This window comes from Periplaneta americana, chromosome 14, assembly GCF_040183065.1.
Source record: "Periplaneta americana isolate PAMFEO1 chromosome 14, P.americana_PAMFEO1_priV1, whole genome shotgun sequence".
Lineage (NCBI taxonomy): Eukaryota > Metazoa > Arthropoda > Insecta > Blattodea > Blattidae > Periplaneta > Periplaneta americana.
Window position 1 is genome coordinate 51550424 of NC_091130.1, and position 25215 is coordinate 51575638.

The window sequence follows — 25215 nt, forward strand, 5'->3', positions numbered from 1 at the left end:
CAACTGATTTCATTCGTTTTACATATTTCAGTTAATTATATAGGACCCAAACTTTTAATTTTCTTACATTTTTGCTACATTATGAAACATCCTTAAAATTATTGATAAAATCGGAAAAAATAATGTCATTTTACAGCCTGATCTATACAGAAAAATGAATGATAGTGTTTAAATCCTATTAATAATAAATCAACTTCCAAAGAGAGTAAAGAAACCCGATAGGCATGCCAGGTGGCGTTAACAACGACGTTGAACACAGGTTGGACAGGGTCTTTAAAAATGAGTAAGGAATTTAAACATTAATTTTATAGAAATGAGCAAAAATTGTATTTTTCCAATTTATTTGACATTCCTGGACAAATATAACTCAATCCAGAACACAGGACATACCATTAAAATCCAGAACGTCTAGCAAGCCTGACTACCTTGCATACAAGATCATTTTTCATCCAATATTACATTTCGTCAAGTATAACTAGGCTAGTTCTCTTTTTAGTCCAAGCAAAATAAAAACACTATCAATACTATTTTGTCTATTGTTAGTAGTATTCATAGCATTATGATATACATAAAAATTAACAGTGGATCCAACGTGGACGTTATTATTTCATCAGGGTGTAAAAATAATCATTGTTACCAATCTAACAGCGGCTCTTGAAACTGTAGAATATGAAATGATAAGCAGATCTTATTAGTGTGGATTTAGTGAAGAAGAAAAGTCATAATTGTTTAGTCTTGTCTGGAGCAACACCTGAAATTGAGGCGAAAATATTTTCTCTGCAGTTTCATATACAGTATAACGGTTGTGTTGGCTAAGTTTTCCACAGATATGGAAAGTTCCAAACAGAAATTCTTTAAGTAAATTCTCATTTTGAAATTTTTACCTATTTTACACGAATTTATGGTCGTTGTGATTTAAATACGGAATTTCTTTGAATATATCCACTTGTTCATTTCATTTCTCATGCATTTCAATAAAACCATTGGGGATTTATAGATTACATATTGACAATAACAATAATAATAATAATAATAATAATAATAATAATAATAATAATAATAATAATAATAATAATAATAATAATAAATCTAATCTACATCTTACGGTGTTTAGTGACTTATATACGTCCGTTGATGTGACATATTAATGTGTAATTTTTCTTTCATACCATGGCATGATTGTGACTATAATAATATTTAAATTCATTAATAATAAATCAATTTATGTAATACAATTCTCTGGAAAAGCCACGTTTTACATCATAAATTATGTTCAGGGTCACTGTTACACTGAACTGTGCATTGATTTGAAGTAAAAACAAAAAAACAAAACAATTCCTAACTCAAAAACAGCAAAATATTTGTCTAAAAAATCACAACAAATAATTCAAAACCTAGGATTACATAAACAAATTCATATACTGTATTAGTCTAATAGTGATCGAAGTTTTGTAAAAAATATAATATATCGACATAATATTTCATAATTTATATTTATAGAAGAGTAATAAGTTATGTGACGTACCTTCTATATCTAAGAAAATAAATAACTCCGCCAACCACAACAATGCTCAACAAGATGCCGCCGCCAATTAAACCCCACTCAAGAGTTCCTAATTCATCCCCCTCTACTGAAGAGCCTGTAGTGCTTTCATCCATTCCAGGCATAGTTGAGGGCTCAGTTACTGCTTCTGTAGTAGTTTCAGTTGTAGAACCAATCGTAGATGTTGACAAATCTGTCGTAGACTGAGCCGTTGTATGACTCGTAGTAAAATCTGTCGTAGTCTCGTCGGTGGTAAATTTGGTGGTGGTTTGGCTTGTAGAATCGGTGATAGAATCGGTAGTACTGTCAGTGGTGGAATCAGAGGTAATTTCGGTTGTAGAGTCGGTGGTACTTTCAGTGGTAGAATCAGTGGTTGTTTCGGTTGTAGAGTCTGTCGTAGAATCGGTTGTAGTTTCAGTTGTAGAGTCAGTGGTAGAATCGATGGTGGTTTCGGTTGTAGAGTCGGTAGTACTTTCCGTTGTGGTTTCGGTTGTAGAGTCGGTGGTACTATCAATGGTAGAACCAGTGGTGGTTTCGGTTGTAGAGCCTGTCGTAGAATCGGTTGCAGTTTCAGTTGTAGAGTCACTTGTAGAATCAGTGGTGGATTCAGTTGTAGAGTCTGTCGTAGAATCGGTTGTAGTTTCAGCTGTAGAGTCAGTGGTAGAATCAGTGGTGGTTTCAGTTGTAGAGTCTGTCGTAGAATCGGTTGTAGTTTCAGCTGTAGAGTCAGTGGTAGAATCAGTGGTGGTTTCAGTTGTAGAGTCTGTCGTAGAATCGGTTGTAGTTTCAGTTGTAGAGTCAGTGGTAGAATCAGTGGTGGTTTCAGTTGTAGAGTCTGTCGTAGAATCGGTTGTAGTTTCAGTTGTAGAGTCAGTGGTAGAATCAGTGGTGGTTTCGGTTGTAGAGTCTGTCGTAGAATCGGTTGTAGTTTCAGCTGTAGAGTCAGTGGTAGAATCGGTGGTGGTTTCAGTTGTAGAGTCGGTAGTACTTTCCGTTGTGGTTTCGGTTGTAGAGTCGGTGGTAGAGTCGGTAGTGCTTTCAGTGGTAGAACCAGTGGTGGTTTCGGTTGTAGAATCTGTCGTAGAATCGGTTGTAGTTTCAGTTGTAGAGTCAGTGGTAGAATCAGTGGTGGTTTCGGTTGTAGAGTCTGTCGTAGAATCGGTTGTAGTTTCAGCTGTAGAGTCAGTGGTAGAATCGGTGGTGGTTTCAGTTGTAGAGTCGGTAGTACTTTCCGTTGTGGTTTCGGTTGTAGAGTCGGTGGTAGAGTCGGTAGTGCTTTCAGTGGTAGAACCAGTGGTGGTTTCGGTTGTAGAGTCTGTCGTAGAATCGGTTGTAGTTTCAGTTGTAGAGTCAGTGGTAGAATCGGTGGTAGTATCGGTTGTAGAGTCGGTAGAACTTTCCGTTGTGGTTTCGGTTGTAGAGTCGGTGGTAGAGTCGGTAGTGCTTTCAGTGGTAGAATCAGTGGTGGATTCAGTTGTAGAGTCTGTCGTAGAATCGGTTGTAGTTTCAGCTGTAGAGTCAGTGGTAGAATCAGTGGTGGATTCAGTTGTAGAGTCTGTCGTAAAATCGGTTGTAGTTTCAGCTGTAGAGTCAGTGGTAGAATCAGTGGTAATGTCAGTTGTAGAGTCTGTCGTAGAATCGGTTGTAGTTTCAGATGTAGAGTCAGTGGTAGAATCAGTGGTGGTTTCAGTTGTAGAGTCTGTCGTAGATAAGGTTGTAGTTTCAGTTGTAGAGTCAGTGGTAGAATCAGTGGTGGATTCAGTTGTAGAGTCTGTCGTAGAATCGGTTGTAGTTTCAGTTGTAGAGTCAGTGGTAGAATCAGTGGTGGTTTCAGTTGTAGAGTCTGTCGTAGAATCGGTTGTAGTTTCAGCTGTAGAGTCAGTGGTAGAATCGGTGGTAGTTTCGGTTATAGAGTCGGTAGTACTTTCCGTTGTGGTTTCGGTTGTAGAGTCGGTAGTACTTTCAGTGGTAGAATCAGTGGTGGTTTCGGTTGTAGAGTCTGTCGTAGAATCGGTTGTAGTTTCAGTTGTAGAGTCAGTGGTAGAATCAGTGGTGGATTCAGTTGTAGAGTCTGTCGTAGAATCGGTTGTAGTTTCAGCTGTAGAGTCAGTGGTAGAATCAGTGGTGGTTTCAGTTGTAGAGTCTGTAGTAGAATCGCTTGTAGTTTCAGTTGTAGAGTCAGTGGTAGAATCAGTGGTGGATTCAGTTGTAGAGTCTGTCGTAGAATCGGTTGTAGTTTCAGCTGTAGAGTCAGTGGTAGAATCAGTGGTGGTTTCAGTTGTAGAGTCTGTCGTAGAATCGGTTGTAGTTTCAGCTGTAGAGTCAGTGGTAGAATCAGTGGTGGTTTCAGTTGTAGAGTCTGTCGTAGAATCGGTTGTAGTTTCAGCTGTAGAGTCAGTGATAGAATCGGTGGTGGTTTCGGTTGTAGAGTCGGTAGTACTTTCCGTTGTGGTTTCGGTTGTAGAGTCGGTGGTAGAGTCGGTAGTACTTTCAGTGGTAGAACCAGTGGTGGTTTCGGTTGTAGAGTCTGTCGTAGAATCGGTTGTAGTTTCAGTTGTAGAGTCACTTGTAGAATCAGTAGTGGATTCAGTTGTAGAGTCTGTCGTAGAATCGGTTGTAGTTTCAGTTGTAGAGTCAGTGGTAGAATCAGTGGTGGTTTCAGTTGTAGAGTCTGTCGTAGAATCGGTTGTAGTTTCAGCTGTAGAGTCAGTGGTAGAATCAGTGGTGGTTTCAGTTGTAGAGTCTGTCGTAGAATCGGTTGTAGTTTCAGCTGTAGAGTCAGTGGTAGAATCGGTGGTGGTTTCGGTTGTAGAGTCGGTAGTACTTTCCGTTGTGGTTTCGGTTGTAGAGTCGGTGGTACTTTCAGTGGTAGAACCAGTGGTGGTTTCGGTTGTAGAGTCTGTCGTAGAATCGGTTATAGTTTCAGTTGTAGAGTCAGTGGTAGAATCGGTGATGGTTTCGGTTGTAGAGTCAGTAGTAATTTCCGTTGTGGTTTCGGTTGTAGAGTCGGTGGTACTTTCAGTGGTAGAACCAGTGGTGGTTTCGGTTGTAGAGTCTGTCGTAGAATCGGTTGTAGTTTCAGTTGTAGAGTCAGTGGTAGAATCGGTAGTGGTTTCAGTTGTAGAGTCGGTAGTACTTTCCGTTGTGATTTCGGTTGTAGAGTCGGTGGTAGAGTCGGTAGTACTTTCAGTGGTAGAACCAGTGGTGGTTTCGGTTGTAGAGTCTGTCGTAGAATCGGTTGTAGTTTCAGTTGTAGAGTCAGTGATAGAATCAGTGGTGGATTCAGTTGTAGAGTCTGTCGTAGAATCGGTTGTAGTTTCAGCTGTAGAGTCAGTGGTAGAATCAGTGGTGGTTTCAGTTGTAGTGTCTGTCGTAGAATCGCTTGTAGTTTCAGTTGTAGAGTCAGTGGTAGAATCAGTGGTGGTTTCAGTTGTAGAGTCTGTCGTAGAATCGGTTGTAGTTTCAGTTGTAGAGTCAGTGGTAGAATCGGTAGTGGTTTCCGTTGTAGAGTCGGTAGTACTTTCCGCTGTGATTTCGGTTGTAGAGTCGGTGGTAGAGTCGGTAGTACTTTCAGTGGTAGAACCAGTGGTGGTTTCGGTTGTAGAGTCTGTCGTAGAATCGGTTGTAGTTTCAGCTGTAGAGTCAGTGGTAGAATCAGTGGTGGTTTCAGTTGTAGAGTCTGTCGTAGAATCGGTTGTAGTTTCAGCTGTAGAGTCAGTGATAGAATCGGTGGTGGTTTCGGTTGTAGAGTCGGTAGTACTTTTCGTTGTGGTTTCGGTTGTAGAGTGGGTGGTAGAGTCGGTAGTACTTTCAGTGGTAGAACCAGTGGTGGTTTCGGTTGTAGAGTCTGTCGTAGAATCGGTTATAGTTTCAGTTGTAGAGTCAGTGGTAGAATCGGTGATGGTTTCGGTTGTAGAGTCAGTAGTACTTTCCGTTGTGGTTTCGGTTGTAGAGTCGGTGGTACTTTCAGTGGTAGAACCAGTGGTGGTTTCGGTTGTAGAGTCTGTCGTAGAATCGGTTATAGTTTCAGTTGTAGAGTCAGTGGTAGGATCGGTGATGGTTTCGGTTGTAGAGTCAGTAGTAATTTCCGTTGTGGTTTCGGTTGTAGAGTCGGTGGTAGAGTCGGTAGTACTTTCAGTGGTAGAACCAGTGGTGGTTTCGGTTGTAGAGTCTGTCGTAGAATCGGTTGTAGTTTCAGTTGAAGAGCCAGTGGTAGAATCGGTAGTGGTTTCGGTTGTAGTGTCAGTAGTAATTTCCGTTGTGGTTTCGGTTGTAGAGCCGGTAGTACTTTCAGTGGTAGAATCAGTGGTGGTTTCGGTTGTAGAGTCTGTCGTAGAATCGGTTGTAGTTTCAGTGGTAGAATCGATGGTGGTTTCGGTTGTAGAGTCGGTAGTACTTTCCGTTGTGGTTTCGGTTGGAGATTCGGTAGTACTTTCAGTGGTAGTATCAGTGGTGGTTTCGGTTGTAGAGTCTGTCGTAGAATCGGTTGTAGTTTCAGTTGAACCAGTGGTAGAATCGGTGGTGGTTTCGGTTGTAGAGTCGGTAGTACTTTTCGTTGTGGTTTCGGTTGTAGAGCCGGTATTACTTTCAGTGGTAGAATCAGTGGTGGTTTCGGTTGTAGAGTCTGTCGTAGAATCAGTTGTAGTTTCAGTGGTAGAATCGATGGTGGTTTCGGTTGTAGAGTCGGTAGTACTTTCTGTTGAGGTTTCGGTTGGAGATTCGGTAGTACTTTCAGTGGTAGAATCAGTGGTGGTTTCGGTTGTAGAGTCTGTCGTAGAATCGGTTGTAGTTCCAGTTGAACCAGTGGTAGAATCGGTGGTGGTTTCGGTTGTAGAGTCGGTAGTACTTTTCGTTGTGGTTTCGGTTGTAGAGCCGGTAGTACTATCTGTGGTAGAATCAGTGATGGCTTCGGTTGTAGAGTCTGTCGTAGAATCGGTTGTAGTTTCAGTTGAAGTGCCAGTGGTAGAATCGGTGGTGGTTTCAGTTGTAGAGTCAGTGGTAGAATCAGTGGTCGTTTCGGTTGTAGAGTCTGTGGTACTTTCCGTTGTGATTTCGGTTGTAGAGTCGGTAGTACTTTCACTGGTAGAATCAGTAGTGGTTTCAGTTGTATAATCTGTGGTAGAACCGGTTGTAGTTTCAGTTGTAGAATCAGTGGTGGTTTCGGTTGTAGAGTCTGTGGTAGAATCGGTCGTAGTTTCAATTATAGAGTCCATGGTAGAATGGGAGGTGTTTTCGATTGTAGAATCGGTTGCAGTTTCAGTTGCAGTTATTTCAGCAATAATCTCTGTAGTTAATTGTGTTTTAGATGCTGTTGTGTTTTGAATTATAAGGTCTGTAACTTTGTATGATTTAGGTTGGCGTATTGAGTGTTTTTGAAGATTGTTTATAGTTTCAGTTGCGGTAATATTATCATCCATTGTCTCATTTCCCCATTTGAAATCATTACTTATTGCGAACACCGATGTTAAGTCATCACTTTTTGTATAAGTAGACATATTCTTAGTAGTAGACGAATCGGAGAGGATATTCTTTGTCTGTATTGCAGAGGTTGTTTTTACGGTTGTTTTTTGAGGGATAATATAATTTTGTAAGTAGTTAGTCTTTTCATTTCGTTTTTTCTTTTCCCATTTCGGGGTCAGTTGCATTTTATTTAATGTCTCTGCTGGGTTGATTGCTATATGACTCTTTTCTATCCTTCCACTCTTCAAATAAGGGCTATTTTCTGACTCATTGTCAGAGTTATGTGGTGTTTGTTGAAAAACATAATTCTTGTTTTCTTCATATTCGAAACCTGAAAGACAAAAACGTAAGTTACAAGTCTGAAATATTGGTAGTCGTTTTACAGGCTAATGCCATTGTTCGTGTTTTCTATTCAGGTTTTGTTTATAATCATTTTAACTGCGAAGTCATATCGTGACTATGTCGGGTTTCCATTTTACTGCCATCTACTGGCCACCGAGTACAACGTGCTACGGATTAAGATTACACAGTATTTGTAGATCTATCTTTGTTATAGTGAAAATGGGAACCATTTCAGCACTTACCGTTTGAAATAACTAGATTCCTGGGATCGAGGAAAATACTAAAATCCTGATCACATTGTCGATCCGGGGGCTTGAACCCAAACCCAAGTGTTTTACCGATGAGCCACCTCGCTTTGTCGTGTTTACTTTAGGCCTATATGATAATGAGATGTGATCATAAGTTGCTTAAATGTTGTAATATTCGTTATTATGTTTAGACCGTAATAAAAACAAATCACATGTAAGGAAACTAATAACTACTTCGAAAGATATGTGCAAAAGACTATTCAAAGAAATCGTAGAGAAATACCCAGGACACGAACCAATCTATACCAGGGGGCCAATAACTGAAAATGGTGCAGTTGTAATGACCTCTGATCTTCCAAAAACTCCCTGATCAAAGCGCAAGTCCACATCTGTGGAGTAACGGTCAGCGCGTCTGGCCCGCGAAACCAGGTGGCCCGGGTTCTATTCCCGGTCAGGGCAAGTTACCTGGTTGAGGTTTTTTCCAGAGGTTTCCCTCAACCCAATACGGGCAAATGCTGGGTAACTTTCGGTGCTGGACCCCGGACTCATTTCACCGGCATTATCACCTTCATCTCATTCAGACGCTAAATAGCCAAAGATGTTGATAAAGCGTCGTAAAATAACCTACTAAAATAATAAAAAAAAATCAAAGCGCAATGTTTTCCTGCGAACTGTTTGCAATAAAAAAGACCACTATATTCAGTCGTCGCATCCCAAAACTCCTTACATTAGCCTACCTTCACCGATTCCAAATGTACAATTTTGACTAACAAAGGTCTCTTTTCTTGTCACCCAATGGTAACCGAAATTCATCACATCTACCAAATACTTTCTAATAAGAAATATGTCAAAATCATTTGAACCTCATCGCATCAAGTATAAATGGAAATGAGCAAGCAGATCAATCTGCCAAAGAAGCAACATCCTTATCAAACATAAACACGAATATAATGACCTCACACTATAATGAAATAAGACATGTGAAAAAATAAATCCTGAAACAATGGAAAGATATCTGGGCTTCACATGCAAACAATAAACTCCATCATGCAAGATTAAATTCTACGGACGTCTTCTCAACTCGATTACTAAGGCGACGAGATCAAGTTTTTGTCACTAAAATCAGAATTGGCAAATCAAAATTCTCTCATCAGTATCTTCTGTTCAAAGATAATTCCCCAGAATGTACAATCTATTATACTATTCTTACCAACAAGCTCATCATTAGCGAGTACACTTTTCACTATAAAACTGAAGGAAACATGAATATCGCCTCAAAATTGCCAAATACTGTGAAAGACGCTAGTTCTTGTGTGAAATTAATTAAAATTCTATAAGTCATAAACTTGTAGGTCTATGATATACTATTACAATATGTACTATTACGGCCATCATGCACTCAGCTGTGCGAGGAGCAAGGGTCGCATTCCCAGACATACATCACTCAATGATATCATTAAAAGATCTCTGACTTCTTGTGGCATCCCGTCTCTTTTGGAACCACCAGGCATTAGTCGCGCGGATGATAAACGACCCGATGGTCTCACCTTAATTCCATGGTCTAGACTAGAGGAAAATCTTTAATTTGGGACTCCACTTGCGTTGACACTCTAGCTCCAACTCCCTTGCCGAATACCTCCAGACGCGCAGCATCTGCTGCTGAATTAGCCGTGAAGAAGGGCAATAAATATGCTCATCTTTTAGACAATTCTTTGTCCCCTTTGCTGTGGATACTTTCGGTCCTTGGAGTCATGACGCTAAAGTTTTGGTATCTCAAATCGGCCAAATTTTGATCTCCATTACTGGTGATAGTCGTTGCACTACTTATTTGCGTCAACGTTTAAATATTGCAATTGAACGTGGAAATGCAATGAGCGTTTTGGGTAAAAGCGTAGCTCGTATGGTTGGGTACTGAGTTGTTATTCAGGAAACCTGAGTTCGAATCTTAACTGGTCCTATATTTTTTATAGGTTGCAGCCACCAAATTACTCTTCAAGGAACGACCACTCATATAAACTGAGGGAAAGAAGACAGGACGGACACTGGAAAGTTTTCTTTTCTCAATCGTACTATCAGGGACTGGAATGCTTTACCTGCAGACTTACTAAAGACTTTACCAACAACCAAAAATGTATTTAAAAATAGGCTAAAGGACTTTACTAATAGACGGTAATTATACACAGTATTTAAAGGGTGTAAATGATATTTTGTTATTGAAGTGTTGTATCAGTGAAGACTTATGTTGTGTCAGTGAAGTGTGTTGTGTAAGTGAAACGTGTTCCTGTCAGTGAAGCTTTATAGTTTATAGTGGCAGTGCAAAGTATTTGAACAGTGAAATGTTTTTGAAGTGTTAGTGAAATCGGGATAGAATCAATGAAATGTGTCGTAGTTCCAGTGCAGTGAGTAAGTTGACAGCGAAATGAGTGTAGTGTTGAAAGGTACTTGTGCAGATATGAACATATCATACTCGTGGGTTTTAGTTCGAACTTAGGTTTAAGATACAAATTATATTTACTTTAAATGTTATTTTAAGTGATCGTTTCATTTAATTTAGGATATTCCCTGTTATTATTATTATTATTATTATTATTATTATTATTATTATTATTATTGTTAGTAATTAATTATTAGTATTATTATTAATTGTATTTTTTTAATAATTGTGTTTATTATTGTTATTATTGAGTGTAATTAGTTACCACTGCCACCGGGTATATACCCATTGCAATGTGAATAAATACATACATACACATACATACTCTTCCCGAGTCCAGCCCTTTGGACGAACTCTTTCTCCTGTAAAATTTATTATTCTGTGTGTAAATATTTCTTTTAGTTATATATATATATATATATATATATATATATATATATGTAATACCTTTTAAGCATGCATTGGATGCGTATTTTCATTTTTAAATAATGTATTCATATTATATTATGTAGTGAAATATTCATATTATTCATATATTGTATAGGCCTGGTTTCTGTCATCATCATATCATCCTCACAGGTTGTAGTCCTTGAAGAACTGTTACGGTCTACCAAAGCTTTCTTTCCACCGTTCTTAGGATATGATTTCTGTAACTGCGAGATGCGAGGTCTGCGCACCTCACAGCCGTAGAAACCACTCACTACTGTCTTCCTCCGACGAGTTTAGCGCTGGGACCTGAGGTATTCTTGCCATCGGTGCGGGGGGTTGCAGGTAGATTCTTTTGTTGCTACAGTCAAGCCGAGCCGAGCGGAGAAGGAAGTATTAATCGTCAAAAAATATGCAGTCTTCAGTTTGTAATAGTGTGTGACTGTGTGCACGTGTTAGGTACTCTATATACGAGTGAAATGTTTTCAGTATGATTGTACTTCCTTCCAGACTGCTGCTATCACTGTCCCCTCCCACTCCAGTACCGCGCTAGACTATATTAGTCGGAACCGCATTCCTCTCAGCACTAAACTCCTCAGAGGATGACACTATCTCTCGTGTAGTCCGGATTTGTGAGAGGCGGGCCTCGCACGTCGCATGCGTTGGTTCAGAAAAACCAAGGCTTAACGGTGACAATACCGCGCGCCTCTATAGAGAATAAAATAAGGAGTCCATGAATTTGATTAAGTTTTTCTGAACAGTATTTATCAGATGATCTTCGTAATGAAACTAGTCGCCAAACATAAAGGTGGACATTAACGATTGAGGAGAAAATTTAAATTACAATATCCTATATGTTTAAGATTTGTGACGTAGTTGTTGCATAAACTTAATTGGAATTATTAAGATGAAACACTCAACAACTCTTGAACTATGTTACAAATTTAATACCGTATCGATATCATGATAAGAGTCCTTAAAAGTACTTGGTAAGCACAATATTAACTTAAGTACTGTCACAATATTCACGAAATTTACATAATATGTTTATATAGCACTCATAAATCAAGATTTTAATATTGGATAATAGGTACACACCAAAGATCCTAATATGGATGAGAAACTAATTGAAACGATACCCAAGTGTCCAAATCGCAATCTGAACATTAACAGATAAAACACTCTAAACAAGCAAGTACTTTCTACAATTGTACATTGGCGTTCAAAGGTATCTGACCTACAATTTTCTGATCGTGTAAGCGAACAATAGTTTCAATAGTTTCGATTTTTCGGCTGCCTCCGTGCTCTGGTGGTCATCATGCTGGCTTCCTGATCTGGAGATAGGGTTCGATTCCCAGATTCAGCTCTCAGGGAATTTCCTTTAAAGAAGAAAAATTCCCTGAGTGTCTAGAGTCTGGAAATTTGTGTGATTGCGAATGTGCTGGGTTATTAATTAACCAATCTTCAACTTTTTTTTAAACCAATTGTGGGCACTTGACTTACGTAATTCACCCATGTGAAGCCAGTTATGTGGACCAATTTACCGACAGAGTTGTTGCTCAGGGTGCGCCTTAAGAGGCTGGTCTACGCTACGTCCGCTATGGGATGAAGTGATTATGGAGATTTGTTGGGATGCCACAGGGGAACCGGAGCTCCCGGAGAAAACCGCTGCGTTACCTGGACTACTGTACAGGCTTGCCCAATACAAATTATAAATCGGGGGTACAGCGGGGATCGAACCCGAGTCAACAGGATTATAAATGCCTTAGTCACTAAACCACCGTGGCAGTATCTTCAAAATATAAAATGCAATATAATCAAGACTGTCTCTGGGCAGAAACCTGAACACAAGTTTCATTGTTGACATGTAACGCCATCAGTAAGCACAACCGGAAATCACTAATAAATGCTAGAGAGTTAACAAAGAATTTTTAAAAAGTAGTTGGATTTGTTAAATTTCGAAATAAATATTGCCAAAGGAACTGCAATGGAACAATTACGAAACATCATCGTCGCGACATTAAACCACATTATTTTGTAAATTAAAATAATGGCATTTCAGAGCTTTCTTCAGTTACAAGCCGGAGCCATACGTCGGCAACATTGAGATTAACTACTGTCAAGCGGAGGCCTACGATACATAACATGTGTTGGTGCTAATGCTGATTTTCAATGTAAATTAATGTTACAATATAAGTGTCTGTCGATGGAATTATGTTCGCGGTCGTACCAAACGTTAATATTGTTGATGTATTATAAGTGCGTGTTGGTGATAAAAAAACAAGACAATAAATGAAAATATGGCTGCAGTCTTTAGCACTTTTTACTGTTATTATTATTAATGACGAAGTAATTGACATTTCTTCTAAATATTAAATATTGTATAAACTACATTTTATAGTCTTATCAGAATTCTGGCCAAATTGTTGGGTCTCGCCTCTATATCAATAAAGTAACGCCGTTGATTTTCAAGTTCATTGTAAACAGCTGTTTTGTGATCCTATAAATGTTGCAGTTTTGTTCAAGATTCGGAATGTCTGCTATACGTCAGAACTACCTATAATTTGTAGATGCATACACTCACTTTGTTGGCTTTCAAGGTTTGTTTATTAATATTATTTCTTTTGTAATAAATTAGTTATAAACATGTTTCTTTTCATTTCGTATTTATAGGATTTAAAGTTCACTGAGTTTACGCTAATTGGCACATCGATAATAATGTGTTTTGTTACGTATTATGTTGAAGGTACGTTTCTTCACTTTTTCATAGATCTTTATACTTGGCCTTGGCCTATTTAAAATTATATTTTCAAAGATTTATAACAAATAATTTAGGATAACAGTATTGTTATAGTGACTGGCGAGGTTCAAACTAAAACTGACTTCCTGGACATCTGAAATATTAGAAAAGCACGACAGATAATCACATGAAATTAAAATGTATATGATATCCTAGAAATTTCACGTCAGAGGTGAAACAACATAAAGCAGCAAAACATTGTCAATTTACTACCCACATAATACAGTAGTTAATTGATTGGAATAGGATATTGCGAAAGTACGTCGTTATTTCATTTAATTTTGGTACAAGTAACATTTCTTTAAATATTTATTCATTTTCCCTTGTACCATCAATAAAAAACACGTAAGTTATGCTTTTAATTTTTTTAAGTTATAAGTGGCTGTATGCAAGTATTTACGCGGTATTCTGAAACTCAAAATAAAGTACTATTTCAGATTCCTTAATAAATTACGTATATCATAATTGAATCTTGATCATATGCACTTAGTTTTGTATAAATTAATGTCGAAAATGTGCATGTGACAACGAAATCAAAGCACTAAATGTCAAAGTCATGCCTTTATTTTATTTATTTTTGGTACAAGTAACATTTCTTTAAATATTTATTTATTTTCCCTTGTATCATCAATAAAAAACACGTAAGTTATGCTTTTAATTTTTTTAAGTTATAAGTGGCTGTATGCAAGTACTTACGCGGTATTCTGAAACTCAAATAAAATACTATTTCAGATTCCTTAATAAATTACGTATATCAATAATTGAATCTTGATCATATGCACTTAGTTTTGTATAAATTAATGTCGAAAATGTGCATGTGACAACGAAATCAAAGCACTAAATGTCAAAGTCATGCCTTTATTTTATTTATTTTTGGTACAAGTAACATTTCTTTAAATATTTATTTATTTTCCCTTGTATCATCAATAAAAACACGTAAGTTATGCTTTTAATTTTTTTAAGTTATAAGTGGCTGTATGCAAGTACTTACGCGGTATTCTGAAACTCAAATAAAATACTATTTCAGATTCCGTAATAAATTACGTATATCAATAATTGAATCTTGATCATATGCACTTAGTTTTGTATAAATTAATGTCGAAAATGTGCATGTGACAACGAAATCAAAGCACTAAATGTCAAAGTCATGCCTTTATTTTATTTATTTTTGGTACAAGTAACATTTCTTTAAATATTTATTTATTTTCCCTTGTATCATCAATAAAAACACGTAAGTTATGCTTTTAATTTTTTTAAGTTATAAGTGGCTGTATGCAAGTACTTACGCGGTATTCTGAAACTCAAATAAAATACTATTTCAGATACCGTAATAAATTACGTATATCAATAATTGAATCTTGATCATATGCACTTAGTTTTGTATAAATTAATGTCGAAAATGTACATGTGACAACGAAATCAAAGCACTAAATGTCAAAGTCATGCCTTTATTTTATTTATTTTTGGTACAAGTAACATTTCTTTAAATATTTATTTATTTTCCCTTGAATCATCAATAAAAAACACGTAAGTTATGCTTTTAATTTTTTAAAGTTATAAGTGGCTGTATGCAAGTACTTACGCGGTATTCTGAAACTCAAATAAAATACTATTTCAGATTCCGTAATAAATTACGTATATCAATAATTGAATCTTGATCATATGCACTTAGTTTTGTATAAATTAATGTCGAAAATGTACATGTGACAACGAAATCAAAGCACTAAATGTCAAAGTCATGCCTTCATTTCGCCTCCGCCCGCCTCCACTCAGCGTTGCCAAACCTACCCATGCTCCGGCTTGTAACTGAAGATGGCTCTGGGTATTTCTATTTCTTATTAAATCTCCTTTTAACAAAGTTTCAACGATTTCAGAAACGCGTTTGCTTTTGAATTACTTTATATGTAATGAAAGAGTGAGAACATAATGAATTAAGCTGTTACCTTCAATATAGGTATTTACATAATAAAATTTGCAACGGAAGCGTATAATAAAGAACTAGGCCTACTTTCATACATTGATTATTATCTTCCATATCTCGTAGCTAATGTATATTTTAAACACATTAGCGATTTATCACGCAGTGCTGGGATTAAGGTTAAGCCTTTGTAAACATTCATTAAGATAACTTAATTGGAACACTGAAGTCTTACTATTTTTGTTATTGAAATATGACACTGATGAATTACCTTCTATTGTTTCCGTTTCAAGATCTAAATTGTATTTTACTGCAGTTACCAGATATACAAAAAAATTTTGTTGCGATGGATATTTTACATTAAAATTATTGATGGAAAAACACCGGGAATTCAACTTAGAAACACATATTGCTTTCATTGATTTGGAAAAAGCATTTGATAGGGTGAACAGAAATAAATTATTAAATGTATTAGCCACAGACCATGTTCCACAACAACTTATAGCAAACATATAATTATAATATCTATAAAACAAATCTAATTGCAGCAAGGTGTGACAATAAATTATCGCATTGGACAGAAATTCATACAGGAGTAAGACAAGGCTGCGGCCTTTCACCGTTGCTATTATATATATATATATATATATATATATATATATATACAGCATATATGAATCAAATAATTAGAGAATGGAAACAATTGCCTCATGGATATATACACTCAATAGACATTTACAACTACATTCATTACTTTTTGCAGACGATTTAGCTATGGTGGCATCCTCAGAAGATGAATTACAACGTTCAATTTTTAATTTTAACAAAATTGGAATTAAATATGATATGAAAAATCAATAAAGAAAAAACTAAAATTATGGCCTTCTGCGGAAAATACCCTGTGCCTAGCAAAATATGTTTAGATTAAAAAATATTAGAAAGGATAAAGTATTTTACATATCTCAGATACACGTTATCTTTTTTCAATGAAGTAGACATTTCACAGAAAATTTCTAAATACACCAAAACAATGGGAATAATTAACACCATTATGAAACCTTCTCTAGTACAAAGGCATACTCGAATTCGCCTTTACAAGACCTTGGCGAGACCTGTATACTTTGTTACGGCAGTGAGGCATGGACATTGAGGAAGAAAGACGAAAGCAGAATAACGGCTAATGAAATGAAATTTATGAGATATACAGCGGGATATCCGAAATGGGATCACAAACGCAATGAGGATGTAATGGAAGAATTACAACTAGAACCTGTAATTAATCACGTAAAACATTATCAGAACAACTGGATAAATCATTTGCATCGCATGCATAGAGATAGAATCCCAAAAGTCATGCTCCACTATCGTCCAAACGGGAAGAGATCTCTCGGTCGTCCAAAGAAGCGCTGGATTGAAAATTCAACTGTGAGATCGTAACAGGCCATTTGGCCTAATACTTGAAGGGAAGAAGAAGAAGAAGAAGACAAAGAAATTTTGTGCACCAGAGAAGGTGGAACCAACTTATAACAGGCCTAAGCAACTGAAGTATGAGTTGCAACGTTCAGATGTTACAGAATATAAAAGGATTATAGAGTGAATGGTTGGAAAATAGCTGGATTCCTTGCCTTCATAAACGTATCACGCACGGTTTAAAATTGAATTACCGATACCAAAAAAAAAAAAAAAAAAAAAAAAAAAAAAAAAAAAAAAAAAAAAAAAAAAAAAAACAGAAATTAAAAAAAATGTGAAATAGGGGTACAAATATGACATACGACGTGAGACGAGTTGTATTCGAAATTCTTACGCACTGATACCACAGTCTAGTATATACAGTCACGAAGCTCAAATACGTAGTAAATATGCATCCATAGATAGTTGCTAACCACTAGGATCGCTACTATCGCCTCATTTCAGACAATGCGAAATAGTACCTGCACAGTCTATTGCTCCTAGTACCCTCATCAACTCAAGCTTCGCGACTGTATATTACTAGACTGTACTGATACTCTCTTTAGCGGGAATGTGTTAGTTTGCAGTTGAAGTGTTATCATTATGTCTTGCGTTTTCGAGGAAAGTGAAAATTTTGGCCGTAAGTTCTTTTCTTGAATATATATTGTAATTCCTCAATGTTAGAAATATTAATTATATATATATATTTATATTCTTAAAGAGACATAATCTACGTTTATATCAATGTATGTTTAATTGATTTAGTTTTTTTTTTTGAGATTATGACTCACAGTGTGACACAAATATGAAATACTACTAATACTAGTATTATTAGTATTCCAACTTTATATCCTGATTTCCTGTTTCGTTACTAGTGTTGGTACCTGTAGGAGGAGGGAAAACCTCACCTTTCAACAAACTTAGAAAACAGTGGAATGAAAAGGCAATGCAGGAAGCCATAAAATAAGTTCGAGAAACGACGTAAGAGACTATTAATCTGGATTCAGTATTACCGTTTGGGAAAACACCTTCTAATGAAGATGCTGAATGCTTGTTCTGTGCTTTCCTTAGTAGGGGCCATTTTGACTTTGCAATTTTGTTAATCTTGTAACTTGTTAATAGTACCTATTCCATATTTGTGTCTCCATTTTTATAAAGGAAATATGTTAGATTTTGAGGAAATTATTTTTTACGAACATTTTTATAACATCCTACGAACTTCTAAGTCCAGTGTACATTCACAGGCACATTCAGCAATAAACAGGACGATACTTTACGTTCAGTATTCAAATCATGTAGGTTCCGAAACGAAAAAAAGAAAATGGCATTCCATATTTGTAACACTTCCTCTATATATTACATGCAGAGACAAAGAGGAAGACAGAAAATAGAAGAGTTTGAAGAATGCTGGGTTTGCAGTGAAAAAACCTGCCCTTGGGAAAAAACTATGAGTGACTGACTGTAAGTAATGTGATTAATTTCAGGGGGTTATTCTTTAGGATATTTCAAACAAAGAAAAATAATTCAATTTTGCTCGTTTTTGCTTCCATTCAGAGATAAAAATTGTTTTATATTAAACATTTCATAGCGTGTTTTCTAAAAGCCATTGATTTAATTCCAGATATGCTCAGTTAATTTAAGAGAACAGTGTATTATGATATTAAGTGATTGAAAGAATTTTATTTTTGTCTTTATAAATGTGCAGAAATTTTATCCGAACAAATGTAACATTGTAAAATTCTTTTTCAGAACGAAAAGTTACATTTGTTCGGATACTTTTTCTGCACATTTAAAGGACAAAACTAAAATTCTTTCAATCATTTACTATCATATTCATAATACACTGCTCTCTTAAATTCACTGAGCATATTGGGAATTAACTCAATGGCTTTCCCAAACAACGCTATGAAATATTTACAACACAATAGTGATTTTGGCCTGAGATAAATATTTTTCAAATTTTGGCCTAACAGTCAACCTGTTAAGAAATATGAAACATATAGTAGAAGAGTAGATTATAATGGAATATTGAGCATTGATGTATATATCATTAATACTCGTACATACAATGTATTTGTAGACCACTTGTAATAGCCTACTGCAAGTATGCGCATTCTTCGATATGTTATTGGATATGATTCCCTTGAGCAATCATGAATGTTACCCTATGTTGTTGAATTACCTGTAGTAATTATGATGCAGAAGAAAAGGAGAAACAAACTGCTCGCTCTCAGAATCATTACACCTAGAAATCAATGAAAATATCGTTAAATGGTGGTATTACATACAAGTTAATTGAATTTATGTAAAGTATTCTAAATATAATGTCAAAGAAATGACATATCTATCAACTTACTGAGTATCATAGCCAAATATTTTTGTTTGTTAACAATGAAAGAGTATTTTTAATATATATAATCATTGTAGAATTCACAAGTATTCTCACTGACTTTTCAACATGGTAGATTATTTTTTAAATTTTAATCTATAGAGCAGTCTATAAAGGGCCAAAGCCGACCAGTCGGCTGCTGGCTCACGTCCTCATGCCTCAGCAGAGGTGAACGATCATCAGACGACAATGACAGCAAGTATGGTCACGATGATCCCCCCAGCCGTTATAGCTGGTTATCGAAATCGTATTTCGCTATCTAGCTTAGTTCCCCAAATTCATCATGATGCTAGTTGGGCACCGTTCTCATACAGTGGCCGAAATTTCATGCGAAAGTTTCCTCTACATGAGGACTCGAACCAGAGCTCATTCCATTACGGGAGTTCAGGCATAACGTCTTACGTTAGATAACGAAGCTACGACACGGCATATGGTAGATGAAATATAAAGTGAATCATCGTATCTTGAAATTGAGGAAGAGTTGCAATTTATAGCATTATCTTTTTATTTGGAATGAAATACAGTAGTTGGCAAATGTTAGGTTCATGTGGAAGATCACGTCTGTAAGTGCTTTCACAAAGCGGGATAAAAAAAATATGACGATTTATGTCCTCTCCTGGCGCCACATACATGGTCATTCCAAAGCCTTGGTTTTTCTGAACCGACGCATGCGAGTTGCGAGGCCCGTCTCGCACAAATCCGGACTACACGAGAGATAGTGAGTGGTTTCTATAGCTGTGAGGTGCGAGGTCTGCATACCTCGCAGTTATAGAAACCACTCACTATATTTCGTGTTGTCCGGATTTGTGCGAGGCGGGCCTCGCACGTCGCAACTCGCATGCGTTGGTTCAGAAAAATCAAGGCTTAACACATCATCGATGTAATATAACTCGACCTTCTAGGCGCCTCAACCTCAGAAATGGGTTGCATGTAAGCCAATGCCAGGAAAGAAAACGACCAAAAAGATCAAAACACAACGTGAGCAATTAGTGAAAAATTCATTATTATTATTATTATTATTATTATTATTATTATTATTATTATTATTATTATTATTATTACTATTACTATTATTATTAATTTATTAATTACCGTGATTATTAGGCTAACTATTAACATTATAATTTTATTTACTTATTTTAATTTTTGTATTATTATTATTGTTATTATTATTATTATTATTATTATTATTATTATTATTATTATTATTTATTCATTGCCGTGATTACCAACCATTAACATTATAATTTTATTTACTTATTTTAATTTTTATATTGTTATCATTATTATTGTAAATGTTTAATTGTATCCAATTCTTAATTCTATATTATTATTTTATCACTTGTACTAGACTATTATTGGCCTATGACTGTTGATCAGCACATTAATATAATAAATAAATAAATAAATAAATAAATAAATAAATAAATAAATATTAATTATTAACATTACAATTTTACTTTTTTATTTTAATTTTTTAATTATTATTATTATTATTATTATTATTATTATTATTATTATTATTATTATTATTATTATTATTAGTATTTAATTGCCGTGATTACCAACCATTAACATTACAATTTTATTTACGTATTTTAATTTTTATATTGTTATTATTATTATTGTAAATGTTTAATTGTATCCAATTCTTAATTCTATATTATTATTTTATCACTTGTACTAGACTATTATTGGCCTATGACTGTTGATCAGCACATTAATATAATAAATAAATAAATAAATAAATAAATAAATAAATAAATAAATAAATAAATATTAATTATTAACATTACAATTTTACTTATTTGTTTTAATTTTTTAATTATTATTATTATTATTATTATTATTATTATTATTATTATTATTATTATTATTGTAAATTTTTAATTGTGTTCAATTTGTAATTCTGTAATATTATTGTATCACTTGTGCTGGGCTATTATTGGCGTATGGCTGTTGACCAGCACATAAATATTATAATAAATAAATAAAAATTATTATTATTATTATTATTGTTATTATTATAACAGACATTTTTGTGTCCATGCCGTAAAATCGGCAAAAAATAAATAAAATATACGCCATTGGAAAAGAAAGATAAAATGAATTTGGAAACGGAAACAAGTTAAAAATATTCAATAGTCATCTCAGTTGTAGAAGTTATATGAAAATTACTTAACAGCTATTTTAAATACTGAATTTCACCATCATATTTGTATTAAAAGGTGATCAGTTTCTGAAAGCATACTACGTTGTCTGTATTAAGGTTTGTTCATATTTTCATGTAAGATCGTTTCCGGCACGGATCGTTTCATGCACGACAAAATAAATATAGTTTAGTAGGTATACGTTGTTTAAGAGAGTAATCATACGTAGCGTAGCGTATTCGATAATGCACGATTCTGCACGGTCCGCCACAGTACGAGATTCTCGGCGAGAATATTTGTAGAAAAGTGACAGAAGGCAGCAATATGCTTAGTATAAATGGATCTCCGTCAAGTTCAGACACGACCAAGCGCACTGTCACTATGGATAACGAGCAACTGATATAATATTAATAATGGGTCGATCCATTAATTCTCTCTATAAAGTTCAATATTCTCCTTTTGTTTTCACTTTCACAACATTTTATGATTCACCGCTGTGGAGTAACGGTTAACATGCCTGACCGTGAAACAAGCCCGGGTTCAAATCCTGGTTTGGACAAGTTACCTGGTTGAAGTTTTTTTGGGGTTTCCCCCTCAACCCATTAAGAGCAAATCCTGGGCTCTAGACTCATTTCGCCGGAAATATCTCTTTCATATCATTCAGACGCTAGATAACACCAACAGTTGCTAAAGGTTCGTAAAATAACCCACTAAAAGAACACTTTATGCGCGGAGCCGTTGGTCATTATTCAGAATATTCTTATTTCCTTCTAATAAAATTGAAATTGCACACAAATTTTCAGTAGTCAAATATAATATTTTTTTAGTCGGTATACTACAAGAGTGGCTTGTTGTATGATGATATGAAAACTCGCACAAATATCGTACATGAAACGCAACGTGCCGAAAACGATCCATGCATGATAGTATTGAACAGACCTTTATACTGCACAAATTCCCTACCGGTACATTAAAACACATCATAAAATGCATTTGATTTTAAGGCAGCTCAATTGCTGCACACTTTGTAAAAGAGTAAATAAATAAAATATTAATATCAACAATAATATCTGTAAAAAAATATCTTCTGTAATTCACACCTAACCACATGCTACTCGTTTTCAGACAAGATTATTTTCTTCATGCAAAAAGATTATATCTTCACTTCTAAGTTATTTTTGTCACAGAAGTTCTCACTCCCAAAACAACTAACACGCATTCTCACTTATTTAGTTATTAATAATTATGTATAGATCATTTATTTAAGATACCAGTCGCTTCTTACATATTCACATCATTTCTTAAGTAGCTACTCGTATTATTACATGCGGAAGTAAATAAAATCACACAAGGATTTCTTTCCAGATCACATATTCGTCGGCTGCAGCAATAAAATTAATAAACTCTATTAGATGTTAAAAATGCATAACTGAGTTCCTTAAAATCCGGAATAAACAAGTACACGAAGCCACTTACTATTAGAGCAGTTCTCTCCGATACGTCATATTTCCAACTGCATTAACGCGAGTAAGGCATACTGACAGCTGGACTAGGATAACGCAGATTGTTAATTGTGAGATAAAAAATAATCTGATTTTACAAATCGTACTTCGATAATCACATCCAATTTTAATACTTATTTCATACTGTTATATCGTACACAAGAACGCGATTAATTACTAAAGGGCGGATTTTTGTGTCGCGTCATAACACAATATGTAAATAAATATGTGCAGAACCCACAAAATAAGTTATTAGTCTATTACATATATAGGACGGGAACATTTATAACTGTAAAATGATTTTTAATAATTACAATCATTTTTTTTTTGTTCAGCTAACTAGCTAGTGAGTACAAATTAAAATTATAAAACAAAACTATTTCTAGCCACTACCGTAAGAGCCAGGCTCATGTACGGTGTGGTCTTAGCCAATAATATAATATAAAATTTACAAAGACGGTATATTAAATACAGTAATTAACTTAACGCAAACCGATAAATAACACACAAGAGCAAAAATAATAAGAAGAAAAAGATAGAAAAAACACATTTAATATAAATTGACATTCAGACAGAAGCCAGTGATATTCAATAAAAGCATGAATATAGTCGACAGAAACAAAAGGTAGAAAATACATACATTTCTTAATATTATACAGGATGTTTCCGAGGTGGTGTTACAAACTTTCAGGGATGATGGCGAAGGGCACATGTATCAATTTGAGATACAGAACCCTGGTCCGGAAATGACAGAGTCGAAAGTTACAAGCAAAAATAGTTGTGTGGAAGTGAAATAATTTTATTCCTCTGTATACCTTATTTATGTGTATTTATCTGTACATCTTACACATACTGTATTCATCTGACGTTGTTTACGTTGTCTACTTATAGTATTCCATTCAGTGCTCTGTCTGAGGGATGGGGACAGGAAACTACACGAAAGCAATGCAGATAGCGTAATGTGTAACGGACATGGTTGGTCCTGATATGCACGTCTGTAGACAGCAGTGTGTGTGTACAAGTTGCAGTGTCCAGTCGATCAGTCCTAGTGAAATGGAGGAGTACACGAGAGCGGAATAAGCAGACCTGATTTTCGAATACGGATGAGTCAATGGGAACAGTAGACAAGCTCACAGATTGTATCGGGGACAAGTACCCACGTAGGAGACATCCGGCCCATATCATTTTTCCATGACTGTTCCAAAAGTTAAGGGAAGGAGGGCACGTGGTGCCAAATTACAATTCTATTTCCACACAACTATTTTTGCTCATAACTTTCGACTCAGTCATTTCCGGACCGTGGTTCCTTATCTCAAATTGATACATGTGCCCTTCGCCATCATCCCTGAAAGTTTGTAACAACACCTCGGAAACACCCTGTATATCATGTATAATTTTATAAATTTCTTTTATAAAAGGTTCAATTTTAAAATATTTCAAATTTGGAAAATAGTTTGTAATTTTATTATAAAGTCTTGGGCCGAAACTAGCACCATGTTTAAGTGCTGCACTTGTATGACATTTAGGCTCAATTAGTGGGAAAGTAGATTTCTGTCTTCGAGTACGATATTCATGTCGATTAACTTTATGTTTTATTTGAGTTCTGTTGTAGTAAGTTAGTAAACCATATTTATAAATTTCTTCAATACTTTAAAATCTGTATAAATTAAATTTTTTGGATAATCCATAGTTTTGGTTAGGCAAATTTTTATTAATCTTCAATTTGACGCAATGTTTGTATAACTTTACGAATTTAAAAAAGTAACAAAATAAAACTATGAAAATGAGTATCACGAAGATTACACACTAAAATATGTCTAATTTCTCGTAAAAGCAAAATCGTAAAGCCAACTCTATTACAAACCCCTGTGGTAGTTGACAAGCAAACATTCTCATGGGGGCAGATAAAAAAAGTATTTTTTTTTCACCATGTTAATAATGTCAAAACAAGTGCTTATACAAATTCTGGTCACTCGAGCGCAATTACGAAGACCGTAAAAAATAAGTTTTCCCGGGGACGTTTACAGAAAGAAACACAATTTCATGGAAAGATTTATTGGAACAGATACAGTAATTTTTCAGCTATTTTTCAACATGTTCCCCACCGAAATTGAGACATTTGTCATACCGTGGGATCAACTTTTGTATCCCTGTGTCGTAGAAGTCTGCCGCATGGGTTCGGAACCAGTGTGTGACAGCCATCTGCATCTCTCTATGAATCCCATACATAGCCAATTTTGGCAGTAATAGATTTGTTGTAATAGACATAACTACTGAGTTATTTCCATTTGAAAATCGTCCGATTCTTTTGCCGCATCTTGTATAATTCTTTTTAATGGCATTCTCGTACATTCCTCTTAACTACTTTTGTTATAGGCTATGTTCTGAGTATTGTTACATCATCATTTGTTGATATTATGTTTTTTAATCCTTTGTTGTAAAATTTTCTTCTTTTTTATTTCAGTTTTGTTATCTCCGTTTTTACACTATTTTGTATGCTATGCTTTGTCTTTAATGACAGCAATATAAAACTATTCTCAAAATTGTGACGGTT

The 25215-nt window shown here is 35.3% G+C and overlaps 1 protein-coding gene across 1 annotated transcript in view; it reads right to left on the reverse strand.

Moving 5' to 3' along the window:
* The window catches only part of LOC138713272 (mucin-2-like), a 33062-nt gene extending 10349 nt beyond the window's left edge, over nt 1-22713 (reverse strand). The window contains exons 1-3 of the mRNA XM_069845237.1: nt 22636-22713; nt 18803-18865; nt 1526-7334 (exon numbers count right to left, since the gene is read on the reverse strand). Of these exons, the coding sequence (XP_069701338.1) occupies nt 1526-7334; nt 18803-18860 (5867 nt within the window). The 5' untranslated portion in view covers nt 18861-18865; nt 22636-22713. The remainder of the gene's footprint in view (nt 1-1525; nt 7335-18802; nt 18866-22635) is intronic.
* Between the last annotated feature and the right edge of the window lie 2502 nt (nt 22714-25215).